This window comes from Orbilia oligospora (genome assembly GCF_000225545.1).
Source record: "Orbilia oligospora ATCC 24927 unplaced genomic scaffold scaffold00054, whole genome shotgun sequence".
Taxonomy (NCBI): domain Eukaryota; kingdom Fungi; phylum Ascomycota; class Orbiliomycetes; order Orbiliales; family Orbiliaceae; genus Orbilia; species Orbilia oligospora.
Genome location: NW_011645611.1, coordinates 1,618,395 through 1,640,153, shown reverse-complemented (window position 1 = coordinate 1,640,153; position 21,759 = coordinate 1,618,395). Strand labels below are relative to the sequence as shown.

Genomic DNA, 21,759 nt, shown 5'->3' with positions numbered 1-21,759 from the left:
TTTTTCATTCGCTTCCTTGTCTGCATCCCACGCGATGCATGGCCTCGGCACGAATTTCTCCCCCCATCCAATTAACAACCTCTCAACATCCTAAACCTTCCAACATCATCTTACAGAAATGTCAAAAAGAACCAGCGATAGTAAAGTCAAAGGTACGAAGCACCTTAATCCCTCATTTCCAATCAATTTGCTAAAGTGTATTCGACAGCACCACTCAGCGCGCTCGCTGCCAGACGTCTGCGACAGCAACAGTTAGCAGCGCAAGCAGAACCCTCCGATTCAAATTCCAATGGCAATTCACCGGCCATCGCGCCCGGCGCAGAAGCCACACCGACATTCCATAGTAAAGATATATCCAATATCAGTCCTTCAACACCATTAAAGTCACGGAGTCCATCTGCGATACCTCCCAAGGAAACAATAGATTCCGCTCCGGACTCGGATATCGACATACCACGGTAAAAAAAGCAGCATGTATATGCACTAGCACTCCTATACTAGGCATGTGGCTAACGACCGGGCTTCAGACAAATTTCAAATTTCGTACAGACGGAGGATAATTACGTTTACGATACTCAGACTTTGGAAACAACAGTAAAGCTGCGCCGTGGGGAGGTACGGAAGAATTCTATATACACAGTCCCCCCGGGAGGCTACGAAACATATACTAAGAATCGCCCATAGAGTTTCGTTATTCAAGGCGAATACAGGATATCAGTCATTAGTGGCAATATATCTATATGCGGCGCCGTCGTCGAAACATCAGTCTCTCTCGACGTTATTGCGCCTTCCACACAAGCTCTACCGGTAATCGAATGCGCCCCAAAGTCGAAAAAGCGGAAAGTTGAAAAGCCAGCTCGGAAAGATGGAGGGTACGACGCAATATTTAGTCTCCATAGCACACAGAGCGGATTAAACGACGTTGGAAGAATATGTCCTCGTTTCGATAGGATATGGAAACCGCCATTGACTAGTACCATCGTTAAATCGAAAGGGTCTGATTCATTTACACCGGTACTTCCACTTCATGCCACTGCCTGTAGATTCCCTAGGAAGCTTTCTAATCATTCAAAATAGATTCTCACGGCAATCCAACCCACACCGATTCTCACCCTACCCCCCTCCTGGCAGCCAACAATCACCACCCTATCCTCGACAAAACAATCTCCAAAATCCATATTCATCGTAGGCGGGAAATCCGTCGGGAAATCCACCTTCAGCCGGTACCTCCTCAACAACCTAATAACAAACTCACAGCAATCCTCAGTAGCATACCTAGACCTCGACCCCGGCCAACCAAGCTTTACACCTCCATGCATACTCTCATTACACAAGATCACATCTCCAATCCTAGCTCCATCATTCGCTACCTTTGGGTCTACAGAGATAGTACGACAGCATCATGTGGGCTATATCTCTCCGCGCGAGGATCCAAAGTACTACCTACGTTGTGCAGCAGATCTGATGCGAGAATACAGAAGACTAGTAGAGCAAGGCGAGAAGTTGACATTGATCGTCAACACATGCGGCTGGATCAAGGGTATGGGGAGGGAACTACTACATGAATTAGTTGCGGTCTGCGAGCCAACTGATGTGGTGGGTCTTGGAGATGTGGACGGGGTATTCGCAGAGATATTACCAGAAGGGAAAGGAGTAAAGCGGCATACGTTAGAAGCTGCGGGTACCGGAAATGCGGTTGGTAATACTCCCGGTAGCCAGCAGTTTACACCGGCGGACTTGAGGATATTACAAACTATTGCGTATTTTCACCAGCGGCCCAAGGTTAGCGGCATCAGCAGTGGCAGCAGCGACAACAACTCGCCTTCTTTCGACTTCGAGAAACATCTAACGGCGGTACCACCGTTGATTGCGGCTTACAAAGGAGCGACGAAGGTTATTCATGGAGTTACAATTTTAGATACTGGTATTGCACCAGATCTCATATTCACAGGATTAAACGCAACGATCGTATCGATCAAACTAGTAAAAAACGACGATAGGGAACATCCGGCAATCCAGTATCTTGAGAATATGTATGATGAAAACAATGATGTAACACCATACATACCCGCGAACCAATTCGATGGCACGAGCGGACTTTTAACGGCTGAAGGAACGGTGACTGCCGGGTTGGCGATAATCAGAGGCGTCAACGAAGCTAGCGGGGAACTCCAGCTTTTGATGCCGATCCATGAGGATGAAATCAACGGTTACTTGGACGATGGATACAAGATTTTGTTGTGTAGGGGCAGAGACGAGATGCCGGTTTATTTGATGTGGGACTGGAGGGACGGGAGGGCAGGGCAGAAGGAACGGAGAGGTACGGGAAGCGGTGGAGGGGTGGATAAGATGCCCTATTTGGATTTTGTGGATGGTGGTGAAGTGACAGGCAAGGGTGCGAAAGAATGGAAAGTGCGGAGGAATATCATGAGAAGGGGGCAACAAAGGCGGTAAAAAGGGAGAGCAACAGTATTGTCGACATGTATGTCAGTATGTATGTGCTCTACATAGCGAACTAGCTACCTTAGTAGTTAGCTCGTTTTCTCGGAGGGGTCAGTGAGCCCATTAACCGATGTTGGAGGACGTTGGAGATTTGTCGGAGGGTGTAGTGGACCGATGTGCGGTTGGAAGCGAATACAAGCGATGAGAAGCGATTACGTTTTTTAGGAACCCTTTCTCACAAGATGATCATAATAACAACTTTCGCAAGAAAGAAAGAAAGAAGAGGCTTTCGTGGTGATGAAAATGGAAAGTTGATCAATTGCAGCTTTGGGAATAGATTGATTTGGACCATGAAAGACATGACCAGGACCGGGTCCCCTTCGGACCCATCAAATATGCAACCTTTTGTCGATTACTAAGTATCATGAGAAGAGGGCGTATATGCAAAATGATCGGGTCCAAAGGTCCCAAAAATCGACTGATCCCGTGCATGTTACTAATTGGAAGAAAGATCTTAAGAATGGGGGGAATTCTTTCCATCTGATGGTGAGGAATTGTCATGTAAGAACTACCATGACCAGGCCAGATCGGATCAGATCTGATCAATATCAATATCGAGTATCGAGCATCGTAACCTCAAGGAATGTGTTGTAAAGACCGTCAGGCAATTGGGGCTAGAACATCGAACGACCAAGCATATAAGAAGAAAAAAAAAATATATATACAATTGGTATCTATCTGCCTTATCACATTTTGCCCCTCATTCTTTTTTTTTTTTTTTTTTTTTTTTTTTTTTTCCCGCTTTGACAGCTGGAACCTACATACTTCAAGATTGCATTGATTTTTGCCAGGGAAACAGGAATTTCATGCAGCAAAAAAAAAGGTGGTGAATCCAATTGAATCGGTACCGGACTATGCAAGGCAGAAGGGTTTGTGATGTGGTCAAGGTAGGTTAGTTAGTTACCATGCATGCAGACCGATTCAAATTTAATCCTTATGCTTTTGAGCACTTTAAACCACACCTCTTGGCTGGTGGTAGTTGTGTATTTATGACATATGACATGTTCGAAGGATATATAGAAGTAAGTAAGTACTTAATGTATGTATGTATGATTTCGAGAGGGCTAGCTAGCTAGCTGGCTATAGCTGGGATTGAAATCCATCCTGATCGATCAGAATGATTAGAATAGAATATCAGAATTACGATACGGACTTCTCATAGGTCAAATATATACATAGTACATATTCCCCTCGAACTTGGCCAAAAGTTGAACGGGGGGGGACCAGACCAAGCCCAAAGCCCTTTAATTTTGGGGTCTTTGACAATGCTAAACCAAACTGCGTCTTTGCGCGGTGCTTCCTATTGGACCATTGGGACCGTGGTGGGAGGTCGATATAGGAGTCAATGTAATGTAATCTATGTACATTAGATTTTAGATTTCAAGAAGTGATATTCGCACATGTGACGTGAATATGCCCCATAACCTCCTTGGTTACTTTGGTAGGATGCTAGCAAATGCTTTTCTCGATCAACCACGACTATCATGAAATGAGGAAAGGAAGGAAAGAAAATATAGATAGATAGATAGATAGCACGGACGGAATGTACAGGCTTCCCCGGTTAGAGAAAGCGAAGTCCTAGTGGGGATTTCTATTATCTACATACTATATATCTACTTAGTAGTTAGTATGCTCCATACAATCTTTGCGGGTCCTCCGGTGAAGTTTAAGAAGAAGAAAATAGAGGCTTAATATCTAAACTGTCGGTACCTCATGAAGCACGAATGTACCTAATATAAGTAACCTCCCCGGATTATTGCAAGCAAAGTACCTACCTACTTGAATTAAGAAATCAAACGAACCGTTTTAACATCTAGTTGTTTTCAATGTCTTACAATCTTTAGTTCGAAAAAGAGTTTATTTCGTACTGTTAACGCCGGCTTCCTCTCGCATTTCGATGTTCATAGAAGCCGAGATGGTGGTGTGGGAACCCTTCGAGTAAAATCAAAAACAGTTAGAACGTCTACCGATATCTCCAACTTCTTTTTTTTAAACTGTCAAGTTTTCTTTTTTTTAGTTTCTTTGTCCTTGAAAAGGTGGGAAGGACAGGCAGGGTGGAAACAAGGAAGTGGCTTGGAAAAAACGGCTTTTTGTTCTCTTCCCCTCTATCTCCACTCCCACTGGTGCGGAGTACAGCATAGTAAGTACTTACTCGAGTATATACTTATGTATGGTTATGGTGTGTGTGGGAATGGTTTGGGGAAGGTTTACTGGAACCGCGGGTGCGGGACAAAGATGGTGGGCAATGTGGGTTCTCTCGCAATTATTCCTGATCCAAAGCTGGTCCTTTAGAGGATGCAGATGCGATGGATGGAGAGTTTATGTACGGAGGGAAGGGCGGGTCGGTGGGATCGAGTCGAGGGAGGTTCTGGAGAATAGTGGCTAGTACTATTTCGAACCATCCGTAGACGGGACAAAGGTACGTGATAATCTAATTAACGACTAAACAGACTAAAACAAAAAAGTCAAAATGAAAAAAAAGTCAGGCTTTTTTCCCCGACTACATAGATCCTATACTTTAGACCAAAAACTTCTTTCTCTTCTACCCGAGACTAGTAGTATCCTAGATCCTCAACAGATTTTTTTGCTTCACTTCATACGTAGACACTTTTTTTTCGCCTTCTTTTAGTATTTTTTGAAGAGCTCGCGAGATCCGGTGATGCATCAATGGGAGCTGAAGAGGCGGACCGGTCATGAGTAAGGAAGATGACTGGTTCGTTTACCAAACTCGCTGCGCATTTCGGACGAGCGAGCTCGTGCGGGAACCGGAGTCGGGACTGGGAAGTGGAGATATGTATATGGGGTTTGTCTGTATATGTATGACAGGCCTGACCTCGAGGTTTAGCTTCGAGGTTTCCAAGTTAGTATAGTATCCGAGCGAAGGATTCCGAGAAGAAAAAAAAAAAAAAGTTACCTAGACTCGGAAAACAATGGAGTATACTATATCTAACTGCGCTCTAGCGGCCATCATGAGCGGGCATTATTGCATTGTCATGATCAGTCAAAGCGAATAGACTAAGTTTAAAGAGTCGACTAGACTAGGATCAATATAAGGCGTACCAGACTCATTTCAACTGCGACTAACTAATCTCCATTCGAGTAAAAGGCAAAAGCAGGTTCGACGATATTCCCCCCAGGCGCAGGTAACCACAATAAGTATTTAGTTGTTATACCGGCTAACTACTAATCACCTAGTACCAGTTAGCGCTGAAGGTTAAAAGCTTAAGATCATCTGTGTCGCCGTTTGAATTTATTGGATTTTGTTCGTTAAGGCTGATGAATTTGAGTCAGTAGCCTAGGCTCTTTAGATCTATCTTTTAATTAAATTTGTTTTTAAAAAAAGGTAAACCATCAATAACCGCGAGACATTTTGACTAGTTAGTTTGAACGTTCGTATGCGGGTTTATAAATTTCATGGAATGGTAGTAGTCGACCAATGATATACTACTCAGGAATGTTCGTGTAGCATGGTTATAATTATCCTACGAATGAGCAAGCAAGATTTGAATTCGCCGGATTCGAACAATATCACTAGGTTACCTCACGGTCGATCAATCAAACACAATGGCAAGAATATTAAAGACAAAGAAGAATATGGAGGAAGAGCAAGAGGAGGGCGGTGATGTTTACTCGTACTCGGGAGGTTCCATAAGAATCAAAAAAAAAATCTCTAAAATTGGCCCACCAATATAATATCACATCCACCTGATCTCATGTGCGACAGTGATACGACATATCAGAAGGGAAAAAAGGGAACTCGAGAGGGTTTTACAAAACAACCATGGTCGAGTGATGCTGGTTGCAGCTAGTGTCAGGATTGGGGGGTTAACGTTAATGGGAAACATTGGGGAAACCCGGGAAGGTAATATCCATTCGATTAATTATATCGCGTATAGCTAAGTAAGTAAGTATACTATGAGACCTGGAGTATCATACGATTCCAGGGATGACGGGGGATTTCTAATATATATCATAATCACCGTCATGAATTTGCGTACGATTCCGATAGGATATGTAAGGTGAGTACTTTGATAGCACAGGGATTGTTTTCTTTGTATCGGGCGAGAATCTGAAAATATCGAACATAACCCAACAGGCATGATCTTTGAATCGTGCAGATGGCTTGCATGACTTCTTTCATCAGAGCTTTGGTAATTCACTATTATATTCTTTCTTTTCTTTTCTTTCCTCTCTTCGACCCTTTTGCATGTAAAGTACTCGGACAGTACTCGGACTCGGCGGGAAAGTCCTACCCCTTCGTGATCGATAGATAGGCCTGTTATCAGGATTTTCCACTTAACTAATAGCATTTCTCACCAGTTATTCCTTTGCTTTTTATATAGACCAGCAGAGGGATGATCGTATCATATCGTATCGCGTCGTATCATATCATATCATATCACACTTTACTTCAAGGAATTCCCAAAAATGAAGTCACAGGTTTCGTTTATTAATGAGAAGGAGGGCGGAGGATAGAATGGTATCTATCTTATCGAATCGCAAAAAAGGAAACAAAGAAAGAAAGAAAGAAAGAAAGAAAGAAAGAAAGAAAGAAAGAAAGAAAGAGGTGATCTTCGCGGACGGGGGAGCCTTAGTTTGGTTATTCGAGCCTCATTCGATCGTTTGATTCGTCTGATGAAGAGGTGCAGCACCGCGCAGCATGCGTCGGCCACCGTTATCTCTTGGAGCCTTTAAAGGACAGAGGAAAAAAGAGAGTTTTTATGTGGGACTCTCGTTCTTTGCTTTCTTAACGTAATAAAATGCAGATACATTCCTTGTTTCTGCTGTTCCGAGGAAATGGAGGTACCTGATTACGCTTTCCATGCATGCCGACCCAGACTAACCAAGCCGGGTTCTTGGGGGGAGTATCTGAATGTAGACGGTTATCAGAGAAAGCGAAACTGCAAAACGCAAACTTGATTGACGTGACGGATATATGCGAAAAGAAGAAAATTAAGATATCAAGATACACGTACGTAGTGAGTTTAGGGCGGTTTTAATTTCGGTGGTGTGAATATTTAGAAACTCTCTGTTCGAGATGATATGATATGGTATGACATTGGTTTGAAGCTTTGAATTAAAAGGCGGACGCACGATCCTCTCGTATTATCCAATATAGGTACTTACTTACTTAGCTAGTACTAGTACTAGTATAATAGTTATGATATAGGTATGTTCTCGATCATACGATCGTAAAACTACGGCAGCAAGACCGTTTGGCTAAACCGTTCCGGACGGTCGGATCCGTGGACGTCGGCCCCAGCATTCTATTGAAAGTTGCCTTCGAATTCGGTCTCTTTACTACATTCCAGTCGTTCAAGCGCAGAAGACACCCGCCGTTTTCACACACATAGAAAGAAGAGAGAGATACTATGTTAAACTTGGCGATATCTTTTAGACCTTTTTTTACATATCTGGACATTCTTCGGGTATTAGGAAATTATCCCTAACCAAAGTTACAGACTTCCTGCTGCTGCTGCACTGCAAGCCATTTGCATTTACTTACTTACCCATATATATTAATCCCATACATATAGGACTCCACCTGTCATAATACTCAGTAGCCTCTTTCTTCTAGAACAGCAGGTACCCTAGATGCAGTTGTCGCAAGTTGTCTCTGCATGCAATCTGCAAGCTCTCGTTTTTATCCAACGGTTATTCTCAGATATCGATAAAAAGAGAAACCCCAATCAATCAAACCTCGTCCAATTCAATTCAACCGGGATCTACCTTTCGATTCAGTCACGGGTTCGTCTTTCTTCCTTTTTTGTGTCAAGGGAAGCCGCGGGTAAGGGAACACGGAAGAAACCAGAAATCAGAAATCAGTACACACAGTAGGAGGATTTCAGAAGCAGAGTGGTTAACTTTTTCGATCCTCGACCCGCCAGTACACACATACTTACACACATACATTCGTATAGATATTCTTCTATATTTGAGGGATATCGTGAAACAGACGTACAGACGGTGCAGTTACAGTTGACAGTTAAGAGAGGCCGGTCAGCGAGGGACTTTTGCCTATCCCGAGAGTCAGAATTAGAGAGCAAGCAAGGTAAGCTACTTCTGCTTCTGCTCCTGCCTATGCCTATGCTTCTGATTTCTGCCAATTGGCATTCTGCATCTATGATTTGTTGAAATGGGACAATTCGAGGATTACTATTGGAGCCCGGAGTTTTCGTCCTGTATATGTTGTGCCCCCTCAAGCTCACTTCGATCCCTCGCTCACTCATGGGTGTGATTTCATTCCCCCATCTTTTCTTCTCTCTTTCTCTTTCCTGCTTGCTTGCTTTTAAATTTTATTTCTTTTTTTCTTCTGCAAGTATATTGCATCTATTCAGTCCCCCAAAGAGCCCTAGAGCCCTGTCCCAGCCGCAGTAGAAACTATCAGATCAAAAAAAACCTATCGAAGCAGAAAAACGTGCATGTGGGCCGGATTTCGTCTGATGCGAACAATATCAAGGCGACACCACATTCGATTCTCTCGCTTTGACATGTGTCGTTCATATCATGACGGACCCGACAGAACGTTACCGTTTTGTTGTCTGTTCTTTGATTAGAACAGATTCAGATCAGAGATAGATAGATTGAAGAGAAAGGAAAGGAAAGGAAACAACAGAAAGGAATGGCAGTCTGCTACAAGCTAGAAGGTTCGAGGGCTTCTTTTTTTTGTTTCGCCTGCTTTCAAACCATACTCCGGACTCCTTTGCGCCTCGGACCGGCGGGGGGGACCCACGAGAGATGTCACTTCACACCACACACCTGATGGCATATACCGGATACTACGTACGAAGTAAAGTAGGTTGCTTGCCTGTGATATATTCCTTTTCACGGAGAGTGTTATTGTCTTTGAATGAATCGTCGAAGGCAACAGCCAGCGGCAGGATCAATCACCGTTGCAGTACACGGTACACGGTACACAGTACGCAGCACGCAGCACGCAGTAACTGTTGAAGCCGAATGAAGTGTCTGTGCTCCCCCCATTGTTTTTTTCTTCGAGATATTTATTTTATCAATATTTCGAATTTCGGCTTTTTCCCTGTTCGGTCCAGTCAGTTACAGTATCTGATTTCTGTACGAGGGGACTCGGGTATAGAAAAGAAAAGAAGAAAAAAAGACAGCAAAAGAAAAGAAAGAAGAAGGGAAAGGGTAGTCTCCATTAGTAAAAAAAGGTGGTGGTGGGCAACAGCCAATGGATTGGATTCAGATTGCATCCTGGTACCTAGCTCTGCTTTCTTCTTTCTTCTTGCTCAATGCACACAAGCACAGGTACAAAGCTACCCCGACGACGCTAGCCCTATAGCCAGCAGACAGACAGACAGGACAGACGAACAAACGAACAGACAGACAGCTTCGGCCGCAGGGTGAATTGGCGGTACCGTCTGTCTTTCTGGTCCGCCTGAACTAGAGCGGGTTAGACTGGCTGGCTAGTCTGCGGAGGAAGGTGTGTGTGGTGTGGGTGGGTGTGGGTGGGCCGGGTTGGGTTGGGGTCTGTTCCTTTGTCTGTCTGTGTGTGTCTGTCTGTCTGTCTGTCTGCCCAGTCCAGTCCAGTCCCGTCCAGTCCTGACCTGTTCTGCTTCCAGTTCTGCTTCTGCTGCTTCTTTTTACTTATAATGATAATCCGCCCTCCATCATTCATATCACATCACACACATCACTCCACTCCAATCCACTCACATCCATTCGACAGTCCCTTTTCTCTTACGCTATCGCTTCATCATAGCTCTCCCTCCCTCCCTTCTGGTCCCATCCAACCTCCTGGGACCCCCCCATCGATCGAATAACTCCGATACCGTCTTCTTTTTAATAATTGTTACGTTGACGTTTGCTTATAAAACTTTAACTCTTTTTTTTCTCTCCCTCGACAGGGTCCGGTTTGCCATTGAGCGTAGACGGCTAAGACAAGACTACTACCTATCAAGTACCATAGATCAATTGCAATCACACTTCAATCGCAACAACACCTCTCAACCTTAACTTCAACTTCAACCTCACTCCTCCCAGGCAAAAATTTGCCACCATGGATTTTACTGTAAGTTCCCCTCACTATGATCTCATTGCTTTTGTATTTTCGCTGGAAAGGATACATGTCTTCCTGTTCTTTGTTTTATGGAGTGTATGGGAACTCGAACAAATGTTTGGTCATAGCCTCACTCCGTCCCGTTTCGCATCCTCTTTTTTTGATACAAATTTCTAACCGTCTTGCCGCAAATCTTTCTAGTTCTCCCTCGCCCACTTCTGCGAAATCCACGGTCCAACATCCATCCTTTGCACCCAACTTCTCCCTCCTTCGTGCCAGACATGTACCACGACAATAGGCCCTTACGCTGGCTATTCCAGCGACGACTCTCCTCCATCGTCTGCCCCTACGTCCTCGCCACCCTCCCGTACTAGTTCCCTAAAAGCCACCTCCCGATCCAACGGCTACCTTTCCTCCTCCAGGTCTTCGATATCGCCGAATGCATCTCCTGTTGCTACCCCTCCCCTGTCGCCGAAACCGGGCCATGCTTCGCTTTCCGGTTCTGTCAATCAATCGTTGTTGTCAACTGCTTCATCCGGTTTGAGCGATACCTGCGCCAACTGCAACCTTAGCTTACCGAAAAACCTCACCGAGCGATTACCCTTAAAGGATGGTAAGAAGGTACCGGTTTTGCGATCCAAAGAGGTAGTCCTAGCCGGGGGTAGCGTTGAGGAGAGACGTCGACATCAGATGGAAGCCGAGGCGCAGCAGCAGCAGGCCCAACAGAGAACCTACCGACATGGGAGGCGACAGTCTTACTACCAACCTAGGAGACCTGCTACTTCCGACCACGAGGAGCCGTATATGCAACATCAACCTCGTCGACGGTCTCTCTCGTCCGCTTCGTCGTCGAATTCTTCCTCCAAATCCAACTTGAATGATGATATCGACTTTCCATCGACGGCCTCCGAGGAGAGCCAGGAACTCTATGACCGATTCGATGCTTACATTCCACCTCACACTCACAACCTCACCTACCTTTCGGCCCGTTTCCCATCTGCACCGGAAAAGTTTGCCGCTTTGAGAAGAGCCTGCGTCAGGACCCTGTCATGCGAAGCTCTACCGGGCCAAACCGGACCGATATTTGTCGGTGACGAATCCGCCGGTCACACAATCGCATATGTCTTTCGACTGGTCGACCCTAAGATTCGGAGCAACCGCCGTACATATGCCCTGTTATGTTTGTGCCCAGATGTCAAGAAGATCGTTGCCGCATACGGTTACATCACATCGGTGTTCGAGCAGCTAGTTGCCCGAATCAAGAACCTTGCATCTGAAGCGTCGCGCCCGGTGTCGCCTAACTCACACGACCAAGTTCGGCAGGAGCTTTCCGGGTCGACCATTATCAAACATAGCACCTGTCCGGACGGATTCCTAAGGCGGCCGGCGAGAGTCGAAAGAGGCAAGGATCTGGCGGAGCTAGTTGGTCGGGAACAATTATTTGTCGAGGTCCACGCTTGCTTTGCCACATTGCTAGGGGCCTTGGCAAGAAGGTTCGGGTGCTTGGATGCCAGTTACCCACTTGTTACCGCCTCGCCGACCTCATCATATACGGGCATTCCCGGAAGTGTGACATCAGGAAGGTTGGTTGTTGATGAAAGGGAGTGCGAGAAGGCGAAGAGGGATAGAGGAGATCTCAGGAGAGGTGTCTACACTTGATCCTTTCGCACAATCGAACCCCCGTTCCGTCATTGATACCCCCCTCCCCCCAAATTGGTCATCTTTGATCTTCATATACCCTGGGTCGTTTTCATTTCATTTTTCTTTTCTTTCCTTCCCTTATTCTTTTCTTTGGGATTTCTTCGTTTAATCTGATGCTTCTGATCTTTTTTCTATTTTTTCCATCTTTTCCGTTCCTGCGGTTTAGCGAGAGAAATGGGGTTATATCATGGTAGCCTTCACTTATAATTTGGTGCGGATTCCTTTTTTTATACATCTTTTTTTTTTACGGTGTCAGGTCGGGGTCCAAAATGGATTGATTCGTTTCAAAAAAGTAGTTTGGGATCGGTTTTCTCTTCATGTGGGATGAGTTCATCGGCGTTCTTTTTGCTTTTCGACCTGACGAGAGAGAATGCATGTTCTTCTTCGTTTCCTTTTTTTTTATTGTTATTTCGAATTCGGTTTTTAGTTTTATATTGCCCCATTTTCTTTAGATTATAATCGTCTGCTTTGTTAGAATTGCAATTGTTCTTTGCCTTGTTTTATTTGATTTGATTTTTATTTGATTTTCACTTTCCTTTTTGAAGTTGTCTGCTTTAACCTTCTTATCTTTCTTCTTATTCTTTTTCTTCTTTCCAATATAACGAAGATGATGACCAGTATGCTTTTTTCTTTCTTTCCTTTCTGCTTTTGAAAACAAAAAAGAAGAGTTTTTTTTTTGGTTTTTCTGTCCTTTTCTTCTTTCCGTGTATCTGTGTAAAAGAAAAAAGCCACAAAAGCTATTGACGAATTGAAAGGTTAAAAAAAAGAGAGAGGAAGGACTCCAAAAAGTTGGATTTATATCAAAAAAGTTTAGTTGTCGAAGGGGGGGTAAAAGTTAGCGGGAAGAAGAGAGAGAGAGGGGAAAGTGGGTATATTTATTCGATCATTCGATCTTTATTCTTTTATTTTATTTAGTATGTACCTAAGTATGTACTTATGTAGTATCTTCAAAAGCAGATTATGGGAATTCAGAAGAGAGAGAGAGAGAAAATAAAAAGCTATTGGAATTTTCAAAAACTTCGTTATTCATCAATCAATCAATCAATCAATCAATCAATCAATCAATCGATTGAAGCGTATATTGCCAAAAAAGTGACCGTAGATGTATATTAAATTTTTAAAAAAAGGAATTGGAAGGGAAAGGGGAGAGAGATAAAGGAAAGTAGTATTAAGGAGGATGATGAATTTATAAAGGGGGGGTGTAGGTACGTGTTAAGATGGAGCTCTCTCATGGCGTCTTTGTGGTATGGGGAGCACGTAATTTTTACAATTCAGCGGGTTGAGTTATATCCCTAAATATGTATGCATGCATATGAGATTTTATAAGGCTGCTGCAGGAAATAAATTCTCCGTCCGTACCGTGCTTATTTTTATATTTAAGTTAGTGAGGATATTAGTATTGGGTTAGTCTTGACGATGTTGTAATTAATGATGGTATCATCGTGTAGTGTGCTTCCGGTATGGTATGGTATGATATGATATACGAGATGTGTTGACTGACGTTGGAACGGGATGAGACAAAGTTCAAGTTCGAAGTTACTTATTTGAAGAGACTGAACTAGGCCGAAGATGGTGGGTTTCTAGAATTATTATAATACCTACTTCTTACTTAGGCAAGTAACTTCAGTAGGTACACAGGTTTCGTTTCTTTTTCTTCTTCTTCGCGGTTATCGATTAAGGATATATTGATGGGATTGGATTGGTTGAATATGATGGCTAATACCGTGGATGATGGGGACGTCACGAATGCGACGGAAATGCAGTCGCAAACATTTGGCTTGTGACCAATGAGATGGATTCAAATGTTACCTTCTATTGTATACTTGTTTATACTACATAATCGAGGATATATATGAAGATGATGGTGATGGTGATGGTGATGGTGATGGGTGAACTACAGGCAGCATATCGAGGGTATGGAAATATCTGTCGGTGGACAGCAGGCTGGTTTAGATTTGCCGTTTCTGTCTGTCTGTCTACTTTCGACATTTAATAATGGCACTGTCGGACCCTGAACCAGCGCAGGATCCGAATTCGAATTTCCCCCGCGAAAACTCCTCTTAACTTTCTATGGAATTATACTATGATCCCTCTTGACATTTTCTGTCTCTCCTTCTTCTTTTTAAACCTTCACGATATTGAGACTTAATAAGTACTTACTTACTATAGAAAATGTCCGGGGTGGCTGTCTAGACTGTTCGCTCGCATCGCATCAAATCAAGCTTTCGGCTGTGGAAATGGCCCTGCTCTGGGCCTGGCATTAGCTAGCTTTGACCGCATCGTCGCTACTCGTTTTGACCGAATACTTAAAGAAGAAGTGTTCGAGTAGGTCGGTTTGAGTAGCACTTTACTTGGTTCACTTGGAAGCGGGTTTGGCTTCTTCTGCTTCTTCTGCTTCTTCTTCTTCTTCTTCTTCTTCCTCTTCTTCTTCCTTCTACCTCATTTCACTTCTTCCTCCATTCCCTCACGCAAACATCACCATCATTCTCACGCCATCCCTCTTTCTTTCTCTCTTCCCTTCCCTTCCTTCCTCCTTCTCTCTCTCTCTCTTTACTCTCCTCACCACTCATCATCGCTCTCACTCCCATCCACAATTCCTCTAATCGCAACCTACTGCTTCCCTCACCACCTTGATATATCTTCAATTCGTCATTTACCTCTTTTGTCCCCCCTGGATTACTTTAGCTCCAGCTTGTTCCCCGTGCCGGCGACCTTTTGGTACGTACTTGTTTTTTTTGGCTTGTTTGAAGGGGGACGGGATCCGAACTCACCCTGCCTCGCGACACCACAACCTATCTCCACCAAACAAACCACCTCAAATTCCAACCACCCCCAAGCACTTCCTCTCTCTCTCTCTCTCTTTTCTATATTCATTCTTCTTATTCTTTTTTGCTTCTAGAATAACGCCCTACTTTTCAAGCTTCAGGAATATTTTCCGACCCTGGAGCTTCACGTGTCCTTCGCATTGGTCCCTTCCCATTCGTCATACCCTCTCGGAACCAGCCAACAGGGAAAGGAACCCCCGGGGTCGCTTTTCCTGGAGCTTAGCGGGAAAAAAAGGGCATCTAGTCTTGAACAATACGAAGAAAAGCGGGAAGAATAAGAGAAATTGGGGAAAAAAGCAAAAGGAATCCAAAAAAATATCATTCCCGAAGATCTAGAAAGAAAAACCAAAGCTGCTCTAAAAAAAGAACAAGAAGAAGGAAAGGAAAAAAAACCCTATCCTGGATCGATTCAGGGTTTCACCAATTCCAACAGTCTCCCTCTCTGTTCTTAATTTCGAAAAATTAAGAAGAAGGAAGAAGAATTCGCCACATCATGCTGCTCACATTCGCGCCGTCGACCCGGTTCCCGGTCACGATCACCCAAATCCACTTTACCCAAAATGCCGACGTCAAGAAGTTACAGCCGATCCTCACATATTCTTATAAAACCCTGATAACGGAAGACAATGAGGATGGAGAGGAGGTTCAGAAGGTTATGGATATCATATCCAAATATGAGACTCCTATTGAAGGCAAGATCAAGAAGTGGATGGTGGGGAAGGGGTCGGTTGTCAATTCGCCATCGTAAGATACTGCTCCCCCGCTGTCGGTTCCGGCGGCTCCGCTAAGAAGAAGAAGAATAATAAGATGATGATGATGGTAATGGGATGGTTAGACAGGGGAGGAAGGTGATGGGGAAAGCGTTTAAATTGCTAATTGTGTGGGTTTCCTTGGTCTAGCACGGCAATAGTGGAGATTGACGAGCCATGTCCGCATCCTGTTGTGTGGAATAACCAATGCGCCGTCTGTGGCATGGACATGTCTGAGTATGCTCTTTTTGCTCCTTCCCAATGGCTTCTAGATTTTTGGGTTCACCTCCAATATTTCAGTTCGCTAACACTAACCTGCTGTTGGTGGGCTTTAGGCAAACCTATATCAACTTTCACAATCTCGAAACCGCCAACATTAACGTTACGCACGATAATACCGGTTTAAAGATCAGTAGAGGGGTACGATGGACCTCGCACGACAGTTACACTGTTCCCTTTGCGCTAACGAATATACCTACCTTTTACAAAACCCAATAGGAAGCCGAGAATATAGAAAAGGAAGCCAAAAAGCGATTACTCTCAGCTAAGAAATTATCGCTCGTCGTCGACTTGGATCAAACGATCATTCAAGCTACCGTAGATCCCACCGTTGGAGAATGGAGAGATGACCCGTCAAATCCAAATTACCATGCGGTAAAGGATGTGGAGGCATTTCAGTTGCTTGACGAAGGCGCAGGAGGTAGAGGCTGCTGGTACTATGTCAAGCTCCGTCCCGGTCTTAAGCGATTCTTATCCAACATATCAAAAATCTACGAATGCCATATATACACCATGGGAACTAGGGCGTATGCTATGAGCATAGCTAAGATTGTAGATCCCGAAGGTAGCATCTTTGGAGAGAGGATATTAAGTAGAGACGAGAGTGGAAGTTTAACATCGAAAAGTTTGGAGCGGTTGTTCCCGGTAGATACGAAAATGGTGGTTATCATAGACGACAGAGGCGATGTTTGGAAGTGGAGTGATAATTTGATTAAGGTCACGCCGTATGATTTCTTCGTCGGGATTGGAGATATTAATTCCAGTTTCTTGCCAAAGAGACATGACTACCAACTTGCCCAGCAAGCTGCGACAGTGGCGCATACGACAAAGGACGACCCGCAAGTCATAAACCCCCAGCAACTAACCGCTCCTCCCGTGATCATCACAATTAATGGCTCGGAAGACACAACGATGGAGGATTCGCCGGATGCTAAGAAGGAAGACGGAGAAGAGACCGACGTATCGCCTCTAGAACAGCTCGTGGAAATGGGTGGTGGCGATGATCCGGATGTTTTAGCCGAGCAGACCGTACGACAAAACGAAACGTTGACAGCGCAGCAAAAGGATAGACCGCTGGCCAAGAAACAGGAGGTTCTTGACAAGCAAGATAGCGACAGTATTAGCAACCACTCGAACAATGGCGATACAAATAGCGACAGCGGTCATCGGCATAATCTGCTGCATGATAATGACAACGAGCTGGAATATCTGGAGAAAGCTCTGACGGAGGTTCATCTGGAGTTTTTTGAGGAATATCAGAGACGGTTGGTAACTACCAAAGGTGGTAGGGTTGCACAGGTTAGGGGAGGAGGTGGGAAAGGAGGGAAGAGGATTCAGCATGGTGGGGGTGGTGATGGCGATTATTTGAGCAATGTTCCAGACATTAAGCATATCATGCCGCGGATGAAACGACGGGTTTTCGATAATATCGTGATCGTCTTTTCTGGTGTGATTCCGCTTGGTGTTGATGTTCAGAGGTAAGGGGGGAATGCTTGATCCACCAAATTTTTATTGGAGGAAAATTAGCTAACTTGACATAGTTCTGATGTTGCTCAATGGGGGAGGGCTTTCGGGGCCATGGTGGTCGACGGGATCAGCGCAGCAGTTACCCACGTTGTAGCTGCCAGGGTAAGCTATGGGACGGCTTGGGGTTATATTTGAAAGTGACTGACTAACAGCTTTTTAGACGCGCACGGCGAAAGTACGAACTGCGGCTACCAAATTTCCTCATATCAGGATTGTTACCCCACAATGGTTTTTCCAGTCCATAACGATGTGGCATAAACTAGACGAAACTCCATTCCTAATAAATATCTACCCGGAGGAGAGATTCGCCAACAGTAGTCCGCCACTACCATCTAGTTCGATGGGGTTTGATGACCTTGATGACCACATGGAATTAAGTTCCGATGAAGAAGAGGATGATGATGATGACGGCGATAGCGATATACATACTCTCGACGGAAGGCCAGGTGTCATTCCTGACCTGCTTCTACCCGGTGAAGCTGAAGAGGCACCAGACCTACACGACATAAATTGGGACGAGATGGACAGGGATCTACAGGAGTTCATGGGGAGCGAAGCGGATGACACAGACCTCGAGAGCAGGAACGGAGCCGACTATGAATCGGATAGCGAGAGCAACTCTGGTGACCAACCTGATGGTCTCAAGGTATCATTTGGGAACAAGCGTGACAGGAGTGCGACTCCGCCGCCAGACGGGACAGATGAGCAAAAGATCGTGGTTAGTGAGCCGCGAGAGAAAGAAATGCTCAAGAGCCCTCTATCGAAACGCCTTCGCATGTCGAACAGCCGGTCGTCAAGCCTTAGAAACCTCACATTGAGCGCAGAAGAGTCCAAGGTTGGGGAATCGGGTATACCATCGCCGGCGCAGAGTAATGGCGATAGGGAAGAGAGCGTTCACGACGGGGAAGAGGACGATTTCGATCTTGAGGCGGAGTTGGGGAACGAATTTGCTTGACAAAAACATATTAAAAAAAAGTTTTTCTGATCCAGCATTAATAGCGGCGACGACGACAGCAAGTTCGCTCCCTAGGTTTACTCTACTTCCTCCTCCTCCTCCATGACAACAATGCTTTTCTTTTTTTATTATTCATGATATGATGACGAAGGGTTTAAAATGTTCTTGCTTCTTTATTTATATGAAAAGATACATGGGGTTTCTTATAGAGGAAATCTTCCGGTGCCTGGCCTTTGTTTTTTAGTGGTTTCCTCAGCCTTCTTCCTTTTTCTAGTTTGCTTCCATGCTCGCGCGTGGATTGTTATTGCGCCTGTACGATATGCTATCATGCCCAGACGTCTTCGACCTGGTATGCGAGGAGCTGTTTTATATCATTTTTCTTTCCCTCCGTTAATGTGGCTGTTTCCTTTTTAACATTGCATTGTTATGACCGGCGTCAGACGTCTGTGGGTTGTACTTCTCTACCTTCCTTTTCTTACTCTCCTTCTTCTTCGTTCCTTTTCTTTCCATCCTTTTGGTATTTAAATTTCATTGACTGGCGTTATGAGAGAGATGAAGAAACCGAGAGAGAAAGGGAAGCTCTATCTGCGATGAAGCAATTCCCCTTTTTTCTCCTTTTTCCTTTTGATTTTTTGAGCTTCTCCTCCTCCTCCTTTTTCATTTTCATTTTTCTTCCGTCTAGTTTTTATATCCACTCTTCTGTCTTTAGTATATACGATTGTGAATACGTACGTCAAAATACAATTAGTCCGAACGAGCTGGTCAGATCTTGATTTAATTTCTTTTAAGATAATATAATATAAAAATATCGCCCCATAAACGACGTACAGCTCGGGATTGGCGGTGTTGGCGGTGAAGTCTCGGCTGGGCGCAGTTCGGCGCCGGGAAACGTTGGCGCTCCGAGCTTGGTGTTTACGGCAGCTGCCCAAAGATCCTGGTTTCTAACTGCATCATCGGACTCGCCTTACATAACACGGCACTACATTACACTACCTCACGCTTAGCTTCCTTCCCATCTCCAACCAGAACCTTTTTTTAAAAATAAAAATAAAAATTAAATAAGGATTAAATCACCTTCCTCTTCTCATCCTTCCCAAGAATCGAAGTTCTTTCGCATCCTCACCCGACCCATGGATTCGACCTCTTGGCTGTGAAGAATAAAAAGAGAGAGAGAGAGAAATAGAGAGAGCAAAGCTCGCGACATTTTTTAACTCCCGTTTCTCTCCTTACGCTCCACACCGGGTCCTACCGGCGTCCAAAAAAAAAAAATATTTCTTCCCCTAATATCTTTTCAAACAAAAAAACCATGCTCCCAAATTTTGATAACGTACCGGATCGAATAGCATCCACCGTTCGACGGCTTCCGATACTCACCCGTGGTCTACTGGGGCTTACCGTATTATTATTCATTCTCGGTCGCATATCCGACTCTGATGCCGTGTTGGAGCTTGATAACAAGAATTTTGGGATTACACAGCGTATGCAAAAACTATCCCAGCTTTCGTGTGGTGTTTTCTTCTTTGGAGAAGGGGCGCATAGATTTGGGGACGGTGTTTTTTTTAGGGTGGTTGTGGAAGGGATTGGATTTTGCTAATGATTGTTTCCTCCTTTTTGGAGGGAGGTTCTGGTGTATAGTGCATAGGTTGAATACTTATCCATTCGTGCATCAAGGATGGATACATATTCTTATCAATTTACTGGCGGTGACGTATCCGTTATCACGGTTTGAAAGGGAGAAAGGGACGTTGCATACGCTGTTGATGATTGTTGGACGTATGTTTTACCCCCCTCAAATCGCATAGCTTACTATATAACCCTGGAAGCGAAGAAGAAAAAAAAGAGGCGGAACTGACTTCTTTTTTATATAGCATTCTCGACGTTCCCGGCTATCGGATATACCGTTATCGATAAATTTTTCTTCGGCGGGAATGGAATCTATTACGGCATGTCGGTGTTTATCGTGATGTTTGCGGCGATGGATGCGACGAGGATATATAAATACAAGCCGTATTATTGGATCGCTGGGTATAGGATACCCAGTTGGGCTCCTGTGGTTGGGTTTGTGCTTGTGCTTGAGATCTTTGTGTTCGGAGGGACTGGGTGGTTGATTCATATTTTGGCTATGACGGTTGGATGGGCTTGTAGGTTTTTTTTCTCCTTTCCCCGCCGGTCTTTGCTCTTTCCGTTACTAGCTTTGCCGTTGCTGTGGGGTTTATTCTTTTTGAGGATCAGGTTACTAATGGATTTTGTTATGGGGGATGATTACAGATGCATCGGAATATTTAAAGCTATTGGAACCGCCAGAGAAGGTTTTGAAGTTCGTGGAGACGAAGTTGAGGCCGTTGCTTTCGAGAATACCGTTCTATGTGGCCTTGGATGCGAGGGATTCTGCGGGACATACGCTGGTTTTACCGACCTTTTCGGAGGAAGCTGGAGCTAGAGGAGGGATCGATATGCCCAGTTTGAGAATGAATCCTAGGAATAGTCCTCCTGCTGGTGGGAACGGTGGGGGTGCTAGCGGGGGTGCTAGTAACTTTGGAGGTGCCGGGAGGACGTTGGGGAGTTCGTAAGGGGGGTACTCGAATGGGGGGGGTTTTGAGTTCTTTAATTGACGTGTGAGATGGGGTATTCAGGGTGGTCTTGGTGGTGAGGCCCTATATATACTGGACGAGTTTTTGGAAGGGCTCCTCCGGTTTTCTTTTCTTCTTCTTCTGTATACATTCTTTTCTTCTTCTTCTCTTCTCTTCTTTTTAATTTTGGGGAAGGCCTTGCAAATAATATTGGGGATCGGATAGAAGGTGCATTGCAAGTACTGTTGGAGGGTACTACGGTAATACGCGGTATGAGGTTTTTTTTTGGATATGATAAGATGCTTTATTGTTTAATTACGAATTAACCATCGACATGTCGATAGCGGGTATGAGGCTTCCTTCTAGTTTCTTCTTTTATTATTAATTACTAATATTGTATAGTCTTTCTTTTAACATTTTTTTATACTTATTTTTCTTTTTCTTCTTCTTTTTTTTAGTTTTGATTGGTTCTTGTTGGTTATGATTATATATACTAGCTATAGATTATGTTTGATATGAGGGTATATATTAATAAGAAATTTTGGAGATTTAATATTTCGTGGATCGATTGGTTGAGGGGGGGGGGGGGGGGGGGGGGGCGTTTTTAGTACTATGGCTTGTAGATAGGGCTATA

General features: G+C 44.4%; 4 protein-coding genes across 4 annotated transcripts; all 4 read left to right on the top strand.

Moving 5' to 3' along the window:
* Positions 1-118: 118 nt before the first annotated feature.
* AOL_s00054g503 (uncharacterized protein) lies at positions 119-2,454 on the top strand (the record flags this gene model as incomplete). The annotated part of the gene is made up of 5 exons (XM_011121819.1): positions 119-152; positions 209-458; positions 528-615; positions 685-1,014; positions 1,078-2,454. 5 exons carry the CDS (start codon positions 119-121, stop codon positions 2,452-2,454), a joined length of 2,079 nt encoding a protein of 692 aa, XP_011120121.1.
* Positions 2,455-10,519: 8,065 nt separating this feature from the next.
* AOL_s00054g502 (uncharacterized protein) lies at positions 10,520-12,178 on the top strand (the record flags this gene model as incomplete). The annotated part of the gene is made up of 2 exons (XM_011121818.1): positions 10,520-10,531; positions 10,721-12,178. The coding sequence occupies 2 exons, from the start codon at positions 10,520-10,522 to the stop codon at positions 12,176-12,178; spliced, it is 1,470 nt and encodes a 489-aa protein (XP_011120120.1).
* A 3,360-nt stretch (positions 12,179-15,538) lies between these two features.
* AOL_s00054g501 (uncharacterized protein) lies at positions 15,539-18,555 on the top strand (the record flags this gene model as incomplete). Its single annotated transcript, XM_011121817.1, has 6 exons — positions 15,539-15,789; positions 15,945-16,031; positions 16,130-16,214; positions 16,293-17,551; positions 17,615-17,702; positions 17,761-18,555. The coding sequence occupies 6 exons, from the start codon at positions 15,539-15,541 to the stop codon at positions 18,553-18,555; spliced, it is 2,565 nt and encodes an 854-aa protein (XP_011120119.1).
* A 1,306-nt stretch (positions 18,556-19,861) lies between these two features.
* AOL_s00054g500 (uncharacterized protein) lies at positions 19,862-21,125 on the top strand (the record flags this gene model as incomplete). The annotated part of the gene is made up of 3 exons (XM_011121816.1): positions 19,862-20,033; positions 20,424-20,696; positions 20,824-21,125. The coding sequence occupies 3 exons, from the start codon at positions 19,862-19,864 to the stop codon at positions 21,123-21,125; spliced, it is 747 nt and encodes a 248-aa protein (XP_011120118.1).
* Positions 21,126-21,759: the final 634 nt, after the last annotated feature.